Below are 21827 nucleotides of genomic sequence, written 5' to 3' on the forward strand. Positions count from 1 at the left end.
GTTGGTTGGTTGGTTGGTTGGTTGGTTTGTGAGGAAGATTACACAAAAACTACAGAACAGATTTCCACGAAACTTGGTAGAAGAATGGTCCTTGGCCAAGAATACACTCCATTAAATTTTGGTGCGAACCCGGATAAGGGTGCGGATCCAAGATTTTTTTTTTTTTTTTTTTTTCACTTTCACATTGCGAGATAAGTCGTTGGCGGAGGTATGCGCTCTGCTGATTGCCATTCTAGTTCCAACTGCTTTTGCACTCTTGAGAACATTAAGAAGTGTCCCAGTGGCTCTCTAGGATAATTGCATCATCAGCAGAGTCAAGGCCAATAACCTTAAAATAGTCAGTTGGTACTCGGCAGTGATACTGATTAGCAGTCAATCCCAGTACCTAATTCATGACTATGTTGATCAGTGAGGAGGTAGAACACATCCCTGTCTGTCTCCAGAATTTACTAGAAAGAAATCAGATCCCTTTTCTCCCCAGCACACTGAACAGCACTCCAGTGTTTGATATACAATAGGCCAGATAGTCCCTGCGGGAATCCCATGGACTCCATCGAGTTCTGGTAGTATAAAAAATGACTAAGCAGAATGTTTCATGAGTATATTGAATCCTTATAAGAATTGTTTAGTGTAGTAGAAATTAGCTTAGATCCTTGGTGAATATGGCGTATGTACTTGAAGGGCTCCTCCTCTTTCCCCTCCTCCTCCACCGTTGCTCGCTCTGTCTCTCCCTTCAATGTCTCGTTTTTATTGCTTTTCGTTTTCCTCCTTATTCTCTTTCTCTCGTTCCTTCGTATTCATAGTTTGCTCTGGCTTCCTTCTCTTTTCCCTGCTTCACTTTTTTAACATTCCTCTCATGCTCCTCATATCCCACTCACTATGTGCTTTCACGTTCCCATCCCCAACTCTGAAAGAAATGCGTAAACATAATAAAACACAAATCAATATCTTACAGGTACTCACATTTTCTGGGAACCATGGGGTAACGAATGGCATCTGGAAGGTGTTGGCGTAAGAGTGAAGAGTGTCGAAACTATCAGGCTGTACAGACCCCACCATCGCCCACACAGGTCGCGACAACTGACGGCAGACTGTGGAGGAAGAAAGGAAAAATGATTAGGAAGTGTGAATTAGTTAATCACGATTTTTCATCATCATCACCATTATCATCATTAGCGGCAGCGGCAGCCGCAGCAGCAACATCAAAAGCAGCATGGTTACCATCAGTTTTCCACCCATGAATGATGAGAGGCACGGTTCAGAAACCGAGGAAATAGAAAGCAAGATTAAGGGACAGAATTAGTGAAATAAATAGATCAGAAAGCCATCTTAAAAATGGACGAATACACTCTTGCACTGACCAATACAAGACCTAAACTACATCAGGGACTACGTGAAAACAGTAACGAAGATACACACAAACCTGAATATCTCATCCTACCATCCATATCAAAAGCACGTAATTGTATAATCATTCAATTCTGAGTCATAGTCGAACAGCAGGTTACGTAGTCCCTCTTCTTTTGCGTCCAGTGTTACATGTTACACCTTCACATTCCCTTGTAGCCCGTTATTCTTATCGTTCTAATATTGATAGAGTTGGCAAGAGCAACATTCAAGAGAATATTAAAATCCAATGTGCACAAGATAGCGCTGTGGAAGTAGTATTACCGAGTCTCCAAAGCCGATTACAATACCACCCAATATTCCATTTTCCTTCTTTAGGTATTTACGTGCAAATATTGATGATACAAACACATCTAGCAATATCATACCTCATCCATTCAGAGACTTTCTCTCTCTCTCTCTCTCTCTCTCTCTCTCTCTCTCTCTCTCTCTTTCTTTCTCTCTCTCTCTCTCATGTGTGCCCGTTTAACCTCGTATCAATTCCTTGCCAATTTCCTCATTCGGTCTGCTTGATTTTGAAGCAAACGCTCTATGCCTGGTCATTCGGTCTCCACTCATTTGCAGTATCCGGACCCTCAAAGAAATAATGGTCAAAGTTACAACAATCTCAGGTTCATGTAACCCCTGCTAGCTGAATGAAATCGTCTAATGTTAGCTGCAATGGCATACTAGGGCGGTAGATTGATAAATGTGGCATATTGACACTCTCTGGCTCCTGTAACAATTTATCTGAATAACATGGTCTGAAGTTAGTTGGCATAGAATACTAGGCCCTAATACTTGACCAAGAGAGTCTTAATTCAGTTAGCAGTCTGTCAGACGCAGTGTATTTAGCCTTTTCAACGCAGAAAGACTTAACGTCAGCTTACATTAACCTCAGCTTTCGCTAATAGTATACGTACTCTATGAACACGGTGGCTCAATCGGTTGAGAGGTGGCCTGCAGTCCTAACGGACCCAGGTTCGAATCCCGACTGGGGCAGGGAACAGTTTAAGGATTTGAATTTCACTAAATCAGGCTTTACTGATCTACCAGGAGACCCTCCGACATGTCGTAAAAATACCCCCGCTAATACCAATACACCAGTCCTGTATGAAACAGCCCTAGCATGTATTCAATATGGACGGTGGGTGTTAGCGCCGAAGTGGTGACATGTAGAGGTGTATGGTATATAGGAGGACTGCTGGGCCTTGATAGCAGGCTGTGAAGCCTATGCTTAGAGTCGGACACATAAAAAATATATATATATATGTATATACCCTTCCTCCCGCCACCATTCACTGTTTCTCTCTCTTCTCCATATTTACACTTCCCCCCCTAGGTACCACCTCTCACCCCCCCCCACCCCTCTCATCTCATCATTCGAACCTCCTTACCTTTTCTCCAACTCCCTCCAAACCCACCTCTCTAAATACCCCCTTACCTTCAGACTCCTTAACCCCTTGAACCTAATGATGGAATTTTTTGCTTTGTTTTTTCTACCATTAATGGACTTTATTCAACGTTGGGGAGACCTCTTGTAGTGAAGGGATTAATGAAGCCAACATCAGTCCCTTCATTTGGATAAACCTCTTCATAGCTAAATAAAATCATCTGGTGGCAGCAAGAATAAGAGATAACGTACATTATTGGATTAAAGGTGGATTAGGTAATCCTTTCTCAATCCTCCACAATTTCTCGCTTCATCTCCCCGTCTCTTGCATCACCCCCCACCCACACATAACCCACTCCAGCCTCCTTCCCTTCACAGCAACTTCTCCTACTTCCAAACTATTCTCTTCTCCCTCCTTCCCTCCTTCGACTAGATCGGTCACCCCCACGCTCTCTTCCACCTCATACCTTGACAAATTGTAGGAGTTACGTGACAAACATTTTTCTTTTACACCTGATTTACTCAATCAGCAACACTATTTAATCCTCACGAAATTCTTTACACTATCTTGAAAAACTTATCTGGCTGTTACAGGATTAAAACCGTCCTCTGGTCAGGCAAACCCTTTCCTACGAAAACACCTGCTTTTTCAAAATTCTCAGTTCTGAATTAAAATGGTCCACAGTGGCCTTAATGAAATCATGAGGATACTGATAAACAAGTTTTTCAAACAGTCATTATGAACACAAGTACTTTCATCACAAACTCTCTCTCTCACTACTGTGCTACATAAGTACTACACTGCTGTAATGTAATGCTATCAAATAAATATGAAGCAAGCGACTGTGTCAGAAGAACTCCTTGTGAGGAAGCAAGGAACTTTTCTTCGCCTCCCTCCTCTCTCCAACCCCCCTTCTTTATCCCCACGTCCTTCCTAACTCTTATTCCTCTCCTTCCTCTAATTAACCCACAACACTCCTTTTCCATCCACATTCCTTCCCTCTTCTCCTTACTTAACTCCCCTACCCCCACCCCCACACCTACCCCCTCCCTGTACTACGTTGGAAGGTGCCAATACGGCGAGGTGGAGGTATTGAAATCGTGTAGTTGATGGTAGCATTATTGATGGTTGCTTCGGTTGCAGCGAAAATTCAGGAACACACTGCGAACGCCGCACGACATCTTACTCTTATATTCTTGTACTCCTATACATTTGTCTTGTGGTCTTTTATTTTGCGCTTCTCTTTACATTCATCCAGTTCTCTCAAAGTTCTGTATTTAATTCTCAGACTGCTCTTTTTTTTTTTTTTTTTTTTGGTATTTTCCTTCCACATCAAGACAAAACTGTCAGTACTGTAGGACAGGCACTGTTGGCAGGGTCTATACCTGTTTTTGTTTTACCGCTTACATGTTGACAGCGAGGCACAGCTTCGCACTGAGCAGGTTCACGGGACTCTGGGTGGCGATAGCAGATGCAAATTATGCTATATATTTCCCCTTCAGTCAGATAACATGCAGTGTGCTATATTCTTGCTGCCACCAGACGAGTATATTAAACATATTAATGATCTGTCATATCGAAATGGCCAATGAAGAACTCCCCTGTGGTACGACTTTCTCCATTCAACTCACTAAAATTGTCTGGAGATAACAAGAACGATCGAAGAACATTCGTCACGAGACTTCAAGGGATACAGATTGGTAGTTAGATAGTTAGATAAACCGATATATATATATATATATATATATATATATATATATATATATATATATATATATATATATATATATATATTTGCCATAAAAAAAGTCAATATACTCACTATCGATATCTGTCTCTACCCATTTCACCCCCTGTCAGTTATACCCCATCTGGCCATCCGTCTCTGGCACCCTTCTTCCTTCGCCGGTAATAGACAAACTTCGTGCCAGCCACAGATCCCACACCAAAGTTCAGCCACAGAGCCAATTTGTCACGTTGGATACCCCGACTTCCTGCATCTATAACAACCTTCTAGCCCTTTCAGCCCGACGACGTGTTGCTGAGCATTTTCTTGCTATCTACAGAAGGATTTATATAATTTACGAGGGAATTAACAAACAGGAGAGGGTAGATACAACCTTCACCAACCTCTTCCCAACAGTCGCTTTTCAAAGCAAAGTAATTTAGTTCAGTGCCTATTTTAGTAAAATATTACAATACACCATATGAGTGAGAGAATTAAAAGCTAAGGTCCAAATATTAAAACTGACATAACGAAGGTGCAGGAAAGATTCTAATTGTTGATGGTCATTTATGACCTAACTGTGACACACACAGCCTACATGCCACAGTACAAAGTGCAGTAAGCAATGATACGGAAAAAAAAAACAGACTTTTATATCATCTACTGCATTACAATTATTGCAAAAACTGGCTTTTGGCGAAGTCTTCGCACTGAACAAATAGGAAATATGAATTACCATAACTTCACACCCATATGCCACATCACAGCCAATGACACACACACACACACACACACACACACACACACACGCACACACACACACACACACACACACACACACACACATACATACATACACCCACACACACACGTTTTGTGTGAATGTATCTTATAATGCCATAACCGATGAAATATGGTCATTACATTTGTACTATTATTTTTGTTGTAAATTTCTTTTCCCTAACGATCCCCTCTCTCTCTCTCTCTCTCTCTCTCTCTCATCTTGCCATGAACGAGATGCATAAAATTCTCTCTCTCTCTCTCTCTCTCTCTCTCTCTCTCTCATCTTGCCATGAACGAGATGCATAAACTTCTCTCTCTCTCTCTCTCTCTCTCTCTCTCTCTCATCTTGCCATGAACGAGATGTATAAACTTCTCTCTCTCTCTCTCTCTCTCTCTCTCTCATCTTGCCATGAACGAGATGTATAAACTTCTCTCTCTCTCTCTCTCTCTCTCTCTCTCTCTCTCTCTCTCTCTCTCTCTCATCTTGCCATGAACGAGATGCATAAACTTCTCTCTCTCTCTCTCTCTCTCTCTCTCTCCTCGTGCGTATAGTCTTCATGTTAAGACGGGAGACCATACATTACTTGCTCAATTTCTTTTTTCTTCCTCACACACTGTTCAGTTTGGTGCCATTCCTTAATTTCTTTCTTAGTTCACTTGAAACTTTGTACAATTATTCCTCTTATCAAAGTCCCCTAAACACCCTTTTCTCACTTTTTAACTTAGGATTTCAAAGATGCATTATTGGTGTCAAAAACGAAAATATAAGCACACATCTTTTGGTACCCCATGTTTTGGTATGTTCATTGACCATTATGGCAACTTGTACAAGATGTATGGTCCCTTCCATATATCAGTGTACAGTGGCGGTGTGGAGACAATTTGTACTCTCATGGAAATGTTGGCACTATCTATTGCCTCTTATTTTTCCTCACTTGCCTTCTCCCCTTCCTCCTCTTCATTTCAGTGCTCATTCCACTTTCTCCTCTTTCACTTTATTCCTTTTCCATTGTCAATTGTCGATTATTTCTCTCTTCTTTTTTCCACTGTCTTGCATTATTCTTCTTTTGGCATTCTATCTTCCACCTTTTTTCTTCCTTGTCTTCCTCCCTTTCGTTCCACTTCTTCCTCCTTCTCTCTCATCCAATCCTCTTACTCTGGAATCTCCCACCTCATCCATCCTTGCTTTTTCTCCGTTCTCAACTTTTCCCTCAGTCAGCTCCAGGCATTCAATTATTGACCTAATCCCAGCTCACCTCCCTCCCATCCAGCTGCCCTTTAGGCTACTCCTCTTTTATCTTCTGCCTCCTCCCCCCCCTCCCTCCCTCGCTCCCTCCATCCCCAGCCCTAGACCCGATTAACCCAACCAACAAACCTACCTCCCCTTCCCTGCACCAATCCTTACCAGCTACCCTCTCTAACTCCCATCAGAAAGGTAAGCAGAATACTTCAGTTGTTTAATGCTTCTCTCTCTCTCTCTCTCTCTCTCTCTCTTGCTAACTTGTTCCTCATGGTTTGTGCCCAGAATGTTTTAGGTGTATTCATGTTGTCTTGAATTCTCGTGTCTTGTTTTTTTTCTTATATACTATCATTACTAATGCTACAACAACAACACAAACAACCACAACTACTACTACTACTACTACTAGTAATTTACATAATAATGGCCCATTGTATGTCTGTATCCAAGAACGCTTCCTAAACGCATGTGCCGATTCTGAAGAATCTTTCTAGGAAAACTCTCTAGTGTACCGTTTCTTAACCTTTTCCGACATAAGCACCCTCTGTAATAAGGTCTCAGTCCAGCACCCCTTTACATCTGGTTACTGGAACTACAGGTGCTTGTTAGATCCCTGGGTAATGGCACAATGACTTGAGACATTCTTCTTTAATACTGAGGTAGGTGCGAATATTACAAAGATGGCTTAGGAACTGAACTGTCCTCAACATCAGTAGTAACAAGTCAACTATGCCTCAAGAAAGGAAACTTAACAGAAAGGACCAATTCACCTCCCGTCTCCTTTCATACACACTTAATCGAAGCTTTATTGGATAAACATACACGCTAGATTGCAGCACTACACAATTATAACCCGATTCGAAACCTCAGTCATACAACACAATCATACAAATACTATACACCTCCCCCCAAGATGGCAGGGGTAGGTGGTGGAGCCCTGACATCTGACTCCTCGTAAGTATTTGAGTCCCACTGCACTTGAAGTCGTTGCGGGGGCCTCCTTTGGCGTGTACTGCGTCGAAGTTCAGATGTATCCAAAGAAACACCCGTGTCCATGGAATGGGAAATCGTCTTGATCTCTGAGGTCTTCTTGAATCCTGGGGACATAGGATGATGTGGCCTCAAAAACTTCCGATTCCTACGTAAGAATCTTCCGCCACCCAGCTTGACTAGGTAGTCTCTGTGAGATCCAATACCAACAATGACTCCCATACGGTCCCATCGCTTTGTAGTAGGGTCTACATATCCATATAGGTGCCAATGTGTAGTTTCTTAAGTGGTCTAGCTGAAACATCATGTCGCTGCTTAGCCTGTTGACGGAGGTGATCGGCTTTAGCATCACAGACATCCGCCGTACTTTGCCACTCCTCTGCAGAAGAATGAAAATGCACAGGTATTAGTGACTGTAAAGGATGTCCAAACAAAATCTGTGCTGGAGACCTTCCATCACCACGTGGAGTATTGCGCAGCTCCAACAGACCTTGTGCAAACGCGTCCGTGTCTAGCTGCCCTCTTTCAGTTGCTGTCTGGATCAGTTTCTGAAGTCTTCACAGCAGCTTCTGTGTGTCTATTTGTCCTGGCGTAATATAGTGAAGTTACTTGATGTTCCACTCCCCAACGAGCCAGGAGGTGTTGAACCATGGAGGATGCAAACTGAGGACCACCATCGGTCCTGAGGATCATGGGAACACCTGTGTCTGCAGATGAGCTGCAGAAGCTGGTGTAGAGCATGAAGACACACAAGGCCAGCCAGAAAGTCTATCCACATACACTAAGAATGTCCGTCCAACCACATGAAAGTAATCAGCGGACACATATTCAAAGACACGACTAGGTATGTCCTCTGTTATTAAAGGTTCATTCCATTGACTTGGCAGGAGTAAGCAGCATTTATAGCACGCACCAACAGTATCCTCAATATCTTTATCAATCCCTGGCCAATTAACTGTCTGTCTCGCATGGCGTTTAGTATGGTCTATGCCTTGATGTCCTTTATGCAAGTTTTCCAGCACCTCCCTACGAAACTCTCTGGGAAAAACCAACCTAGCCCCGTAGACTATAAGTCCATCATCAACGGCAAGCATCCTATGCACTCCCCAATATGGCCACAGGTGAGGTGCCAACTCCTTCCTCGATGTAGGAAACCCTGCCATGATAACATTACACAAATCAACATGTTCTGCATCTCTGTCCCCACCTTCTCTAACCTTCTTCAAAGTCATGTCCTGCAGTGGCACCAATCTGGTGCCATCCTCACATCCAGTACTCAGAACAGCTTCCACCGCAGCGTGTAACAGGTCACTGGTCTCCGACATCTCACCATCAGCAGGATCTGACACAGGGGCACGGGATAGAGTATCAGGCACACAATGAGGTGAACCCTTCTGCCAGCTAGCTGTGAAGGTGAAAGACGATAACTTCTCCTTCATACGTTGGAGCCTGGGGTTGTCAATTTCACCTAAGAGTTGACTGTTGATTATTGGTATCAATGGTTTATGATCCACCACCAGGTCAAAATGTGGGAGCCCAACCAGATATACACAGCATTTTTGCATAGCCCACAATACTGCTCCCATCTCCAACTCTATCATTGCATATCTTGATTCAGTGTCAGATATAAATCTCGAGCCACACTGCACTAACTTCCATACCTGATCATGCCATTGTAACAACACAAACCCAAATCCGTGAAGTCTTGAGGCATCTGTCTGTAATACAGTGGAAAGTGCAGGATCGAAGTGGGCCAAGACAGGAGGAGAAACCAGAGCCTCCTTCACTCTTGCAAATGCCGCATCATGTTGCAATGTCCAACACCATTCGTTGCAAGGTTTCAGTAGATCTCTTAATGGTTGTGCCGCTGCAGAAACATCAGAGGAAAATTTACCTAGTTGAATAGCGAGTCCCATGAATGACCGAAGATCTGTGATGTTTTGTGGGGTAGGAAAGTTAGAGATGGCTGTGATCTTCCTGGAACCTATAGTATAACCCTCACTGGAAATAGCATACCCACAGTATTCTACATATCTCTTAGCAAACTGGAATTTCTCTGCATTAAAGGTAATGCCAAAATCCTCACAACATTGCACAACTTTAATCACATGAGCTAAATGTTCCTGATAAGATTTATCATAAACCAACACATCATCTACAATCTTTATAGTCTGTGGTATATCTCCCAGTGCTTGATCTCCCCGTCTGTTATACTCATCACCAGAAGATACCAACCCCATTGGTGGGCGCTTTAACTTGTACCGTCCCCATGGGGTAATGAAGCAGGTCAGATCTTGATCTTCCTCAGCAATCGCAATCTGATGATAACCCATCTTCGCATCCAGAGTAGTAAGCCACTAAGCACCGGCGCCCATAGACGATATGGCATCATGAGGAGACTTTGAAGGGTATGTAGGCCTGAGAACATACTTATTCAACCGAGTCAGGTCAACACAAAGTCTTACACCTGACTGTTTCTTAGGCACCGGGACAATCAGGTGACACCAGGCAGTGGGGTATTCTACTTTAGCAATTAGGTCTTTTGTCAACAAAGCATCAAGCTGAGCTTTGATCTCTGCTCTCCAACTAAATGGGACAGTGCGAGAAGCCATAACCGCAAAAGGTTTCGCACTTTCCTGTAAATGAATTCTCACAGGGCCCCCGTGCATCTCTCATAATTTCGGTGTGGCCCCAAACACTTGAGGGAAGGCGGCAATAATAGCCTTAACATGGTCTTCACGCTGCTCCTCTGTCGGCTCGTAGGGATGAGGCCATCTCGGAAGTACTGGAGGTGGAACTAGAGAAGGACCCTCAGGGTCAGGAAGTGGATCAGATTTCTTGTCACATGCTACAGCCTGGATCTGTGTGGGAAAATCTTGGGGTATTTTACCTAGAGCAACTGAATCAAACCAGCTAAGTAAAGTTCCTTTCACCTCTTTTATATCAGTTACTTTAGCTGAAGTGGACCTATTTCCCAATTCTAACTGTGAATCAAAAGTACCCAGACAAGTAAGTGGTTGTTCTCCTGCCGTTTTGAGCTTAGCACTTTTATCTGGATCCAAAGATGACTGACTGATACCCAAGGATTTTACTACACTTAATCCAATCACTGTTGTTTAAGCTCCGGAATCAGGTGTCCACTCCACAGGTGACCAACCTCCAGGATGACTAGTGAAAATACTCACTTTTGGTGGAAGTTCGGTTTTCACTCCATTAAGATACACATCCGCAATCACAGCATGCACAGTTGAAGGTGGTCTAGACTTCCATCATGACTTGCCTGGTTGTTGCCTAGGGGATTGTGTCCATGCCCTAGATCTACAATCTATCTATCTATATCTATCTATAGCCGGACGCCCTAATCCTGCAAACGGTGGCCGCAGACAAAACGCCTCCAAGTCACTCTGTCACCCACCATTTGACTACCCTCCCCCCAACTCACCCCCCCCTCCCTCATATACCTCTCAACTCCATCCCTCCACCTCATCCTCGGTCTACCCCTCCCTCTCCCTCCCTCCACCTCACCTACATACACCCTCTTAGTCAGTCTTTCATTCTCCATTCTCTCCACATGTCCAAACCACCTCAGTGTGTTTCTCCTAATCTTCTCAACCACATCCACATCTACCCCACAACGTTCCTTCACTTCTTCATTAGTCAACCTGTCCCTCCATGTCACTCCACCCAATGCAAAATGCCCGGTTTTCCAACACTTGTTGCAGTCTCGGTTCAAGGCTCTGCAATGCTGATCATCTTGACGTTCCCTTCCACACCTGAGACACCGTTCTGCTTTGAGTTTCTTCTTTCCCTCTTTGTACTGCGAGACTTATATAGGGACTGCCTAGATTCTCCTCGCAAAGCAGCACAATTGGTATTAGCATTTTCAGAGGCACGACAAATATCTACAGCTTTCTACAGATCTAGATCCTTTTCTTCTAACATACGTTTCAGTGCCTCCTCATCCCTAGTACCAACCACTGTTCGATCTCTAAGACGATTTTTATACATTCTCAAAAAAAAATTAAGGATGCAAATACTAAGCAAAACCAATAAGAAAGAAAAAACAATAATGCAGCATTTTCCAGCAACCCTAAAATTGATTTCAGGATCCCTTGGGGTGCTAGCACCCCAGATTAACTCCTTAACAGCGGGGATGTCGGAAGCGGTCTGCGCCCGTCCCATTGGGATAATCCTACTCTGACTGACTTTTTAAAAATATTTGCCAAAAATCAGTTACTAGTCCTAGAATACTATAATTAAATAAGTTTATGGCACATACCTTCAGACTTCTCCTGCGATGTTTGTTGAGCCTTCGTCGACTATCGTAGGACTTGTGGAGACTTCTGAAGTGTAACGAAGTCTTCACTTTACACTTCCCAACACCCCGTAATATGATTACCACTGCTTGATAATATCACTAGAAACACTATTTTATGATTTTCAAGTAGTTTGGAATCCACACTCAAAAAAAAAAAATCACTGTGAAAGCAATGTAAATTACGAGCGCATACGAGCTTTCCACCTGCGCTCATTCCCCACTGTTATTCTTTTATGTATTATTCATAAACATACTCACACTTTATATTCCAAGTACTTTATTACACTTATTTATATTTACAGAATTTATCCATAACTTTCCTTCAGTAATAGTAGTTTATTTACACTCCAGGGATTCATATTCTCATTCAGTAAACTAGGGTAGAGAGCGAAGCTTTCACTTTCATTGTCATTACTTCAGGTATTTGTATTCATATTCTTATATTACTAATTATTTACACTTCTATTTACATTTTCTATTTTATTTACATTATTTACATTTCTGTTTTATTAACACTATGTTATGCACAGTCACCTGCAGTAACTTATAAAACTATTTTCCACTGTTCAATTATATATACATCCATTGCTTTCACTTGCTATTTGCACATTATTTATACATTGTTTACATTTCCACTTGCACTGTTTTAGAAATGCATCAGGCTGTGGTAATCAAAGAAGCAGGGTACACAGGGGGGAACCTGGCACTCAGCGCACTGCCAAGAGGTGCGTTTGTGCTCAGGTGTGCGTCTGGTGGTATGTGCACACACCTGGCACCTGCGGATCGCAGCCTTCCTCTTCGTAGTGGCAGGCATTTGCACCAGTTTGTACCATTCCATGTACACCCTCTGCTCAAGTCTGTCGGGAAGTCTTATAGCATGGTGCCTTGGAGCTGCTGCTGTCACCCTACCATATCACTTAAGAAGCTGCTGAACACAGGGCCTGGTGAACAACCTCATGGAGAATGACTTGGGTGGCTTTACCTTCATCTTGTACAGGATGAAGGCATTCGGTATCATCATGTCAATGAGATACAGAAACACTTTCCTGTACCACCTAGTATTCTTCCTGAGGCAGTCGATCTCTCCAATCATCATGTTGGACTTGTCCACCAGCCGCATGTTGATATTATAGTCGATGACAGCATCAGGTTTCATCACAGGTTCGTCTGTCCTACGGTCGACCTTCCCACTGTCTTGCAGTTCCCCCTTGTGTACGGTGGTAAGCATGTGCACGACCCTCTTGTCATGCCACCGTATTGCCAGCATCTTCTCAGACTTGCGTAGGTGCACGTCTCCCCGCTGCGAGGTTCTTGCCTCGGGGAATTTGGGGAAGTGGGCACGATTGCTCTTGACAGTGCCGCAGGAGCCGATGCTGTGCTCTGAAAGGTATTTAGCAAGTTTCAGTGCTGTATAATAGTTGTTAGTATACAGCACATGATTCCCACCAAAATACCTTTCAAGCAGCACTTTCACTACACAGCCTGAGAAGCCAAGGGGGTGTGTTTTGTCCAGCTCAACAGTGCTGGCTGAGTAAATGACCAAGTCAAGGATGTACCCCGTCTTACAGACGCACAGTACAAAGAACTTTATTCCAAACCGATGATGTTTGCTTGGAATGTACTGTACGAACCTCAGACGTCCTCTGAACAGAACCAAGGATTCATCTATGACAACCTTCTGAAATGGGTGGAAGAATGACATAAATTTATCCTTCATCCTGTTCAGAATCCCTCGGATCTTCTCGAGTGGGTCAGTCTGGGAACGTACATCGTTGTTGGTGAAGTGCAGATTTCCCATGATGTTACAGAACCGATCTCTGGCCATGGGGGAGGCGGTGGCTGAATCAGTAGAGAGGCGGCCTGCAGTCCTGATGGACCCAGGTTCGAATCCTGGCTGGGGCAGGGAACAGTTTAAGGATTTGAATTTCATAATAGCAGACTTCCCTGATCTATCAGATGACCCGCTGACATGTCATAAAAGTATCCCCGCTAATACCAATTCACCAGTCCTGTATGAGACAGCCTTAGCATGTATTTAATATGGATGGAGGTTATCAGTGCCGAAGTGGTGACATGTGGAGGTGTAGGAGGACTACTTGGCCTTGGGATAGGCTACTGCCCCCGAGATATAGGCCCTGAAGCCTTTGCTCAGAGTCGGACACATAAAAAAAATAAAATGTACTTATTGAAGGTGGGTGATGGTAGTAAAGGGTCCATGGACCAGTAATCTTCCAACTCATGCTTCCGTGAATGAGGCATGAGAAGCATGAGGGCAAAGAACACATACAGTTCCTGCACTCCAAGGATGGTCCACTGTTGCATTTTCGCTCCACCTGCACCACTTGCAGGACGTTGTGACTCGTACCTGTTGGCCTCATCACATATGTGCTGCATGACTTCGTCATCAAGGAAGGTCAAAAGGTAGTCCACACACCCAGCATCCTCGTCAAGAGTGAAGGCAGGCTGTATCCCAGAGGAACTCTTGTCAAAGTGGAGTTGTTCTGGGACGAAATCGGAACCTTCCGTCCACACGAAGGCATCCAGGGTTCCCTCTCATGGAGGTGTAGGCTGGGTGAGGGTGGATGAGGGTGGCTGTGAGGCAGACTTGGCCGTTTCAAGGTCACTCTGACTGACCCTAGGTTGCCGTGTACCACTAGCAGCCCTTACTCTAGGAACAAGTCTACTTTTACGACGAGTAAGGGATTTACCTCGTCCCCTACGGCCTACCTTCACTGTAGGTGCTAGTGGAGACTCCGATGACGACGACTCAGGAGAAATTTCGGCTGAAGAGGTGGAAGATATTAGTGAAGTGGGGCTGGGAGAGTGGGGAGGTGATTCACCTCAGGACTCATGGTGGACTGGGTCACATGGGGCCATTTTTCCGGGGTTAACCTGCCTCCTCTTCACTCCCTTCCCAAATTCCTTCCCTTGCTCCACTAAGGGCTCCTTTCCCTTGGAGCCAGAACGAACTTGGGACACTGAAGTACTCGTACTGGGAGTTTCTGTCACCATTTCCTCCACAGGCTCATCACACGATTCACCAGAATGATCAAAGTCACTATCGATCATTATCATTGATAAATCAGCCAGTTCACGTTCAACAGCAGAGTCACTTAGTCCTTTACCCCTTCCCACACGAGGTTTAGTAGGGGTAGAGGTCATAGGGCCCTTTGCAGTGGGCTCAGAAGTGGCGGAAATGGAGGGGTGCAAATCCGACATGGTTTCACCTTGAAAGACGACCGTAAACTGAATGACGTGATGTATATGGGCAGCCAAGGGTTGACAGTGTCAGTGTGGTGACAGCTGCTAATTTATGTGCTATGAAGTGATTAGCAGGAAATCTAGACAATACATGATAAATTAGGTAGCTCCAGGTGAATGTAAATATAGGCTTCTCCCTTCCTTTCTTATATATATTTTTGTTACAAGAATAGGTCAACGGCATATTTCTAGGGGAAATAAGCAGGGAAAATTAGCAAATGAGTGCACGTGGGGTGTTGCCAGGTGATAATTAGCCAATTCCAGGTGTATGGCACTATCAATTACCTTTCTTCTTTTCTGTATATATTATTTTGTATAAGAATAGGGCATAGGGCTCATTTCAATGGATGAAATCAGTGGAAAAACCTGGGCAAGATTTGAGTAGCGCTGCGCGGCTGGGCAGGTGGGAGGAGAGGGTAATGGAGTGGGGGTAGGGAGGGGAGTCAAGAACGGGGAAAAATGGCTAAATTGTCATCAATGGATGGGAGTACAGATGACATTAGCAGCGCTGACTATTGTTGGACACCAGCAGTACTGACAGGTGGTACAACTCACCCTGCAGTATGATCCATTGCGCCCGAGCATCATGAAAGTGATGCCCTGCCGTTAAAGGGTTAAGAAACGCTGTTCTAGTGCCCCATATTCTGCATAAACATTTTGCAGTCAAAAAAAAAAAAAAAAGGAAAATTATCTTATTATTAGTGAAATTATTTTGCATATTCTTCAGTAGATTGTTTTCTGTAATGGAGTCAATGGAGACAAGTCCATTTTCCTCGTGCCTTACCACTGACTATACCCTGTTTGTTTGGTCTAGGGTGGGAGTAGGGGGTGTGTGAATCCCAGCTACTGATTGGCATTTGATGATGTCACTGCAACGGACGCCATATGACGGACATTATTTAACTTTTAAATACTTCTCCTTTATTCCTGGGAATTAAATATTCTACTGTTCATCAAAAGTACAAATAATATGTTTATTCTATCCTCCTATTACACAGGATAACGGTGTGAATGCTTCAATTACTAGTAGTATGCAAAAAGTACTTGCCGTGACGAATTAATGCTCACATATTTATGTCAATGGCAACACTCTTGCTAAGGAGTGTTTAGAGTATTCTTATGATTGTGTTAATCTATCATTATATCACAATTTTTTTGTCTGTTTGCTCTATTTGCATGTATAAAATGCAAGGATTAATATAACGCCACACTGATTTGAACAAAATAAGTGGCTACCCCTTGTGTGAAAATGTTTGTGCAATGATGGAAATAACTCAATATGCATGTTGGCTTAATAATAACAATGATAGTTTCCAAGATATTCTTTTTCACGGGAACAAACATAAACTATCCCCTCAACTTATTTATATGAAAGGCAAAGTTGTAGTGGACCATAAGAGATTATTATAACTGGTATCCAAGAGGAGATGAAATGGATAGCGTTGCCTACAGAAAAAAAATAATGTGACAAGGGAAAACCTAAGAGAAGAACTAATATTGAAAATAAACAGCACTGATGACAATGGCATGCTGCACATTGCCTTGGGATTCATAGAGCACAGGAACCATGGCATGATATAATGGAAGTGATGGTGGGCAGATCCTTGGATGACTACAGCAGAGGAAGTACCCCTCGTCATTGCCAACTTTTCATTCCGTCCTAAGAAGATGATACATTAGGATACAGTTGTGTGGTTGTTCCAAGAAGTTGATCAGGAATCACCATGCAGTGCATGCAAGAGGAGTATGGTTAAGCCCCAGGAAGATTTACCTGATCACTTGTGGGATCTGTTTGCCAGGAGTGCCCAGTGTCTGGAGAAGCCACAGATGAATCAGCTGAAAAAGCTCCTAATGAAGTATGCTGATGTATTTTCTACAGACTTGGGCCCGGGATGCACTGGCCTAGTGAAACACCACATTGACATGGTAGATCATCGACTAATAAGCCAAGCCCCTCAAATGATAGCTCCAGCCTGCCGCCCAGAGTTAGAGAAGGTGATAGAAGATCTAAGCTGACAGGTCCTAACTTAAAAATCCAATGATCAATGGGCATCTGCAGTTGTGCTGGTGAAGAAGAAGGAGAATGGTTCCTGGAGGTGTTCTGTGAACTACCGGGCCTTCAATGACGTCACAGTCACGGATTCCTATCCTCTGCCAAGGATGGACGAAACCCTTGATACCCTGGTCAGAGAAGAGTGGCTGTCACTGCTTGACCTGAAGTCAGGGTACCACCAAATCCAGATGACAGATGGAAATAGGAAGATGATGGCTTTCTCATATGGCCAAAGACTCTGGCAGTTAAAGGTTATGCCCTTCAGGTTGTGTAACACTCTGGCCACCTCTTGGCATCTGATGGAAAGGGTACTGGAAAGATTACATTGGATGACAGCCCTGATCTACCTGGTTGATGTGATCATTTTTGGCAAGACCTTCAAGCAAGAATTGGAAAGGCTGTCTGATGTCTTTTACCAATTCTGCTGATTCAAAACTGCACACCTTATGCTTAGCCCCAAGAAGTGTTGCCTGTTGCAAAAAGAAGTCCGGTATCTAGCCTGCATCATGAGTGAGTCAGGAATGCACACTGGCCCTGAGAAGGTAACTGCTGTTAGGGATTGTCAGGTGCTAAACAGTGTAAGGGAACTATGGAGTTTCCTGGGTTTGTGCTCCTACTAATACTAATTTGTGAAGAACTTTGCCACCGTTGCAGCATCACTATCCTAGCTCACGAAAAAAAGGAAAAAATTTTCATGAAGTAATTCAGCTGAGGACTCTATCAAGTAGCTGAAAGAGATTTCGAGCAGCATGCCGGTCCTTACATACCCTGGATCCCTCCAGACCATTCTTCTTGGACTGTGACACCAGTGGTGTTGGGGTTGGTGGTGTGTTCTCCCAAAAGGCTGACAATACAGCAAAAGTGGTGGCTTACTTCAGCAGGAAGCTCAATGCAGCAGAGAGGAACTACTATGTTATTATTTTGGAAGAAGCTTCCAACAATAGTGAGGAGCCTTGACTACTTCCACCCCTACCTGTATGGTGAAGCTTCATAATCCATACTGACTATGCTGTGCTGAGGTGGGTAAAATAATTGAAGAACCCTGAAGGACAGTTAACTCAGTGGACTGGAAAGCTGGAGCAGCATAACTACCAAGTTGTTCACTGACCTGGACAAATCCACGGAATTGCCAACAGCTTTAGCTGGGGACCATGCCTCCTAGAGTGTCAGCTTTCCAGACACAAAGAATGTATCATGAAGAAATCTTGCCATATTCCTATTGGCACTGGAAAACCTTACAACTGATATGGGAAAGCAGCAGCTGGATGATCAGGATTTGCAACCAGTGGTGGAGTCTCTGAGCTAAAGTTTGGTGTGTCCAGCATGGGAGAGGATATCTGGAGTAAGTCCTTCTCCCAAAACTTACTGGGCTCAGTGGGACACTCCATGGCTGGACAACAATGATTTGCAGTGCCCTTGGGTGACCCCTGGTGGACATTGCAGCTACTGGCTGATGGTACTGCCAAAGAAGTTGCAGGCACCAGTTCTGGAGGACATGCATAACATCATAACCAGTGGATACCTAGGAATGAAAAAGACCTTGAACTGTCTGTGTCAAAGTTTCTACTGGGATGCTATGCAGAGAGATGTGGAAGAGTGGTGCTGGGCATATGGGGTCTGCTGCACTAAGAAGGGATACAAGAATGGAGAGGTTGCATAGGACACTGCAGCACCTTTGCCTCTCACGACAAATGGGAACAGATACATCTGCATGGCAGTGTACTATTTTATCAAGTGGTCTGAGGCTTATGCCGTCCCAGACTAGGAGGCCACTACTGTTGTAAGGGTGCTAATGGACCAGTTTTAATGTCGTTTTGGTGTTCCAAATGAGCTTCACTCGGACCAAAGAAGGAACTTTAGGTCTGAAATCTTTGCTGAGTGTTTAAAGTTGCTGGGCACTGGGAAGACCAGGACTGCACAACTTCATCCCCAGTCAGATGAACTGGTGAAAAGATTCAACTGGACAGTGAGGCAAGTGTTGGCCAAACTCTGTGTGGAAGGGCAGACAGAGTGGGACCGTAAGCTCCCGCTCTCATGATGGCCAACAAGTCTGGAGTCCACGATTTTTTTTTTTTTTTTTAATGTGTCCGACTCTGGGCATAGGCTTCACAGCCTGCTACCAAGGCCCAGTAGTCCTCCTACATACCATACTCCTCTACATGTCACCACTTCGGCGCTAACACCCACCATCCTTAAATTTTAATACATGCTAGGGCTGTCTCATACAGGGCTGGTGTATTGGTATTAGCGGGGGTATTTTTACGACATGTCGGCGGGACTTCTGGTAGATCAGTAAATTCTGGTTTACTGAAATTAAAATCCTTAGACTGTTCCCTGCCCCAGCGGGGATTTGAACCTGGGTCCATTAGGACTGCAGGCCACCTCTCTACCGACTAAGCCACCGCTTCCCCCAGTGGATACTGTCCTTCAAAGATGATATTCAGGCATCAATTGGAACTGCCAGTAATCCTGTCAACTAGCAGGCTTCCAGAGGAAGATCTCCCAATGGAAGCCTCTGTGTTTGTCTAAAGTCTAGAGAAAAGAATGGGTGCGATATACTGTCAAGTTTGAGGGACACTGAAGTTCTCCAGCGAGGCCATGAAGCAGGGTTACAACCTGAGAGCTAGCCCACAATAAGAAAAGTCAGTCTCCCAAACTTCAGTGCCCTGGGGAAGAACTGTACATGTTGGTGGACTGTCTATTGGATGTGACCTACAGGATCAAAGAGGAAAGAAGAACCAGGCTAAAGACTGTCCTTGCCAATCATTTGTGGAAATATCATGGACCTGGTACGTTTACTAGAAGTGAGGCAGAAGGATGTGCTGGGCACAGGAGATGACAGGAGGGCCCAGGAGAGTGATGGAGTCTTTGACGGAACTGGCGATCCAGGTCTTCTCACAGAGAGCATGGAGACAGTCAGCCATCCTTCGCTCAACTCTCAGGACACTGCAGTTACCAGGGACGACTAGACAGATGGTTCACGAACAGAGGGTTCTCTGGACTCTGTGGGACCTAGACAGAAGAGGCAATGGTGATGATCCTCTAGACTTGAACAGTATCATGTACGTGCTTGTTTATGGGTAGGATTAGGGAGTTGTATCAGGGACAACACAGTTTTGAGGGAGGGGCAGTGATATGCTAGTAGAAATAGGGTGATGTGGGAAACATTCTTGAATTAGGTGTTCCGTCGTAGGGTTAGGCTGATGTTTGTATTTGGAAATATTACGAACATTCTGGAGATTTCAGCATTTATTTTGTTTTCTTTCTATCATATGGTAGGAAGTACTTGTCATTATTGCAATTGTATATTGTAAATTTAAGTGTATTAATGTGTTAGAAATGTGGGTTCTTCCATGGATATAAAATGTGCATTATTGCATCAGAAAATGTGAGTTCCTTTACCAGAATATTCTGGACTACACTAGTAGGGGGAGTCGGGGCAGTATATCAAAGGGCCTACCTAGTTTGCTGGCAGTGTGCCAGAGAGTGCCAGACAGTGAAGTTCTGGTGAGTTATCTTTGAGTTATGTTTTTCGCCGGTGAACAGTCATTGAGTTAGTGACAATGTTAATGAGTCAAACAATGAAAGTAATCAGTGAAAGATGGAGTGGTTAAACAGTCAGTAAGAGTTAGCCAGTAAATGAATAGAAGTGATTGAACGACAGAGTTAACGTGGGAAAGAAAAGTCAGTGTTTTGGAAGTGTTGAGTCCCGGAAGATTGGAAGTCAGGTATAATTATTCCTCTGTACAAAGGAAAAGGGGAAAATGAAGTGTGTGGTAATCATAAGGACACTTGTCTTCTTAATATGATAGGAAAAGTATATGGTAGGATACTTATTGACACAGTTAGGGAAATAACAAATAAATTAGTTGGCAAAGAACAGAGAGGTTTTAGGAAGGGAAAAGGTTGTGTAGATCAGACATTCATCCAAAGGTCTTTAGTGGAAAAGTTTTTAGAGAAGGGAAAGAAGTTTTATGCAGCCTCCATGGATTTCGAGAAAGCATATTACAGAAAGGATAGACAGGGAATGTGGAAAGTATTAAGAATATATGGAGTAAATGGGAAGCTGTTGAATGCCGTAAAGAAGGCTGTAGTGGGTGTGGGTGGTGAACTGAGTAGGTTTTTCTGTCTGAATGTTGGATTCAAACAGAGAAGGATCATGTCTCCATGGTTGTTCAATTGGACGAGTTATAAAAGAGATACATTGTAGGGCAGTGAATGTTGACATGGCCCTAATGCGAGAAGTCAGCGTTTGGAAACTTCCTGTTCTGTTGTTTGCAGATGATACTGTATTATTAAGTGAAGAGGAGGGGGAACTGCAAGGCTTGGTGAATGAGTTTGGGTGAGTTTGTAAGAAACGGAAGTTAAAGGGTAATGTAGGGAAGAGTAAAATTGTGGTCTTCGAGAGCAATGATGTCAATGAGTGCACAGTGAGGCTGGATGATGAGGAAATGGAAAAAGTGAATGCATTTAAGTACTTGGGTAGTGTGATGAGTAAATTTCGAAGTTTAGAGAATGAAGTGCTTGAAAGGTTACAACAGGGAGGAAAGGTTACTGGTTCTTTGAAAGTAGTGATAAAAATAGGGATGTGAGCATGGATGTAAAAAAGTCATTGCATGGTAGTATTGTGATACCAACTCTAACACATGGAAGCGAAGTTTAGACATCGTTCGAAG

At 43.7% G+C, this 21827-nt stretch overlaps 1 protein-coding gene across 1 annotated transcript in view; it reads right to left on the reverse strand.

Annotated features, from left to right (window-relative positions):
* Window positions 1–21827, reverse strand: part of LOC145411622 (glutamate receptor 1-like) — an 863839-nt gene that overhangs the window by 501710 nt on the left and 340302 nt on the right. The window contains exon 3 of the mRNA XM_080281630.1: window positions 964–1091. Coding sequence (XP_080137756.1) covers window positions 964–1091 — 128 coding nt within the window. The remainder of the gene's footprint in view (window positions 1–963; window positions 1092–21827) is intronic.

This window comes from Coenobita brevimanus, chromosome 90 (genome assembly GCF_032717465.1).
Source record: "Coenobita brevimanus isolate Jiangsu-jjx chromosome 90, ASM3271746v2, whole genome shotgun sequence".
NCBI classification, from domain to species: domain Eukaryota; kingdom Metazoa; phylum Arthropoda; class Malacostraca; order Decapoda; family Coenobitidae; genus Coenobita; species Coenobita brevimanus.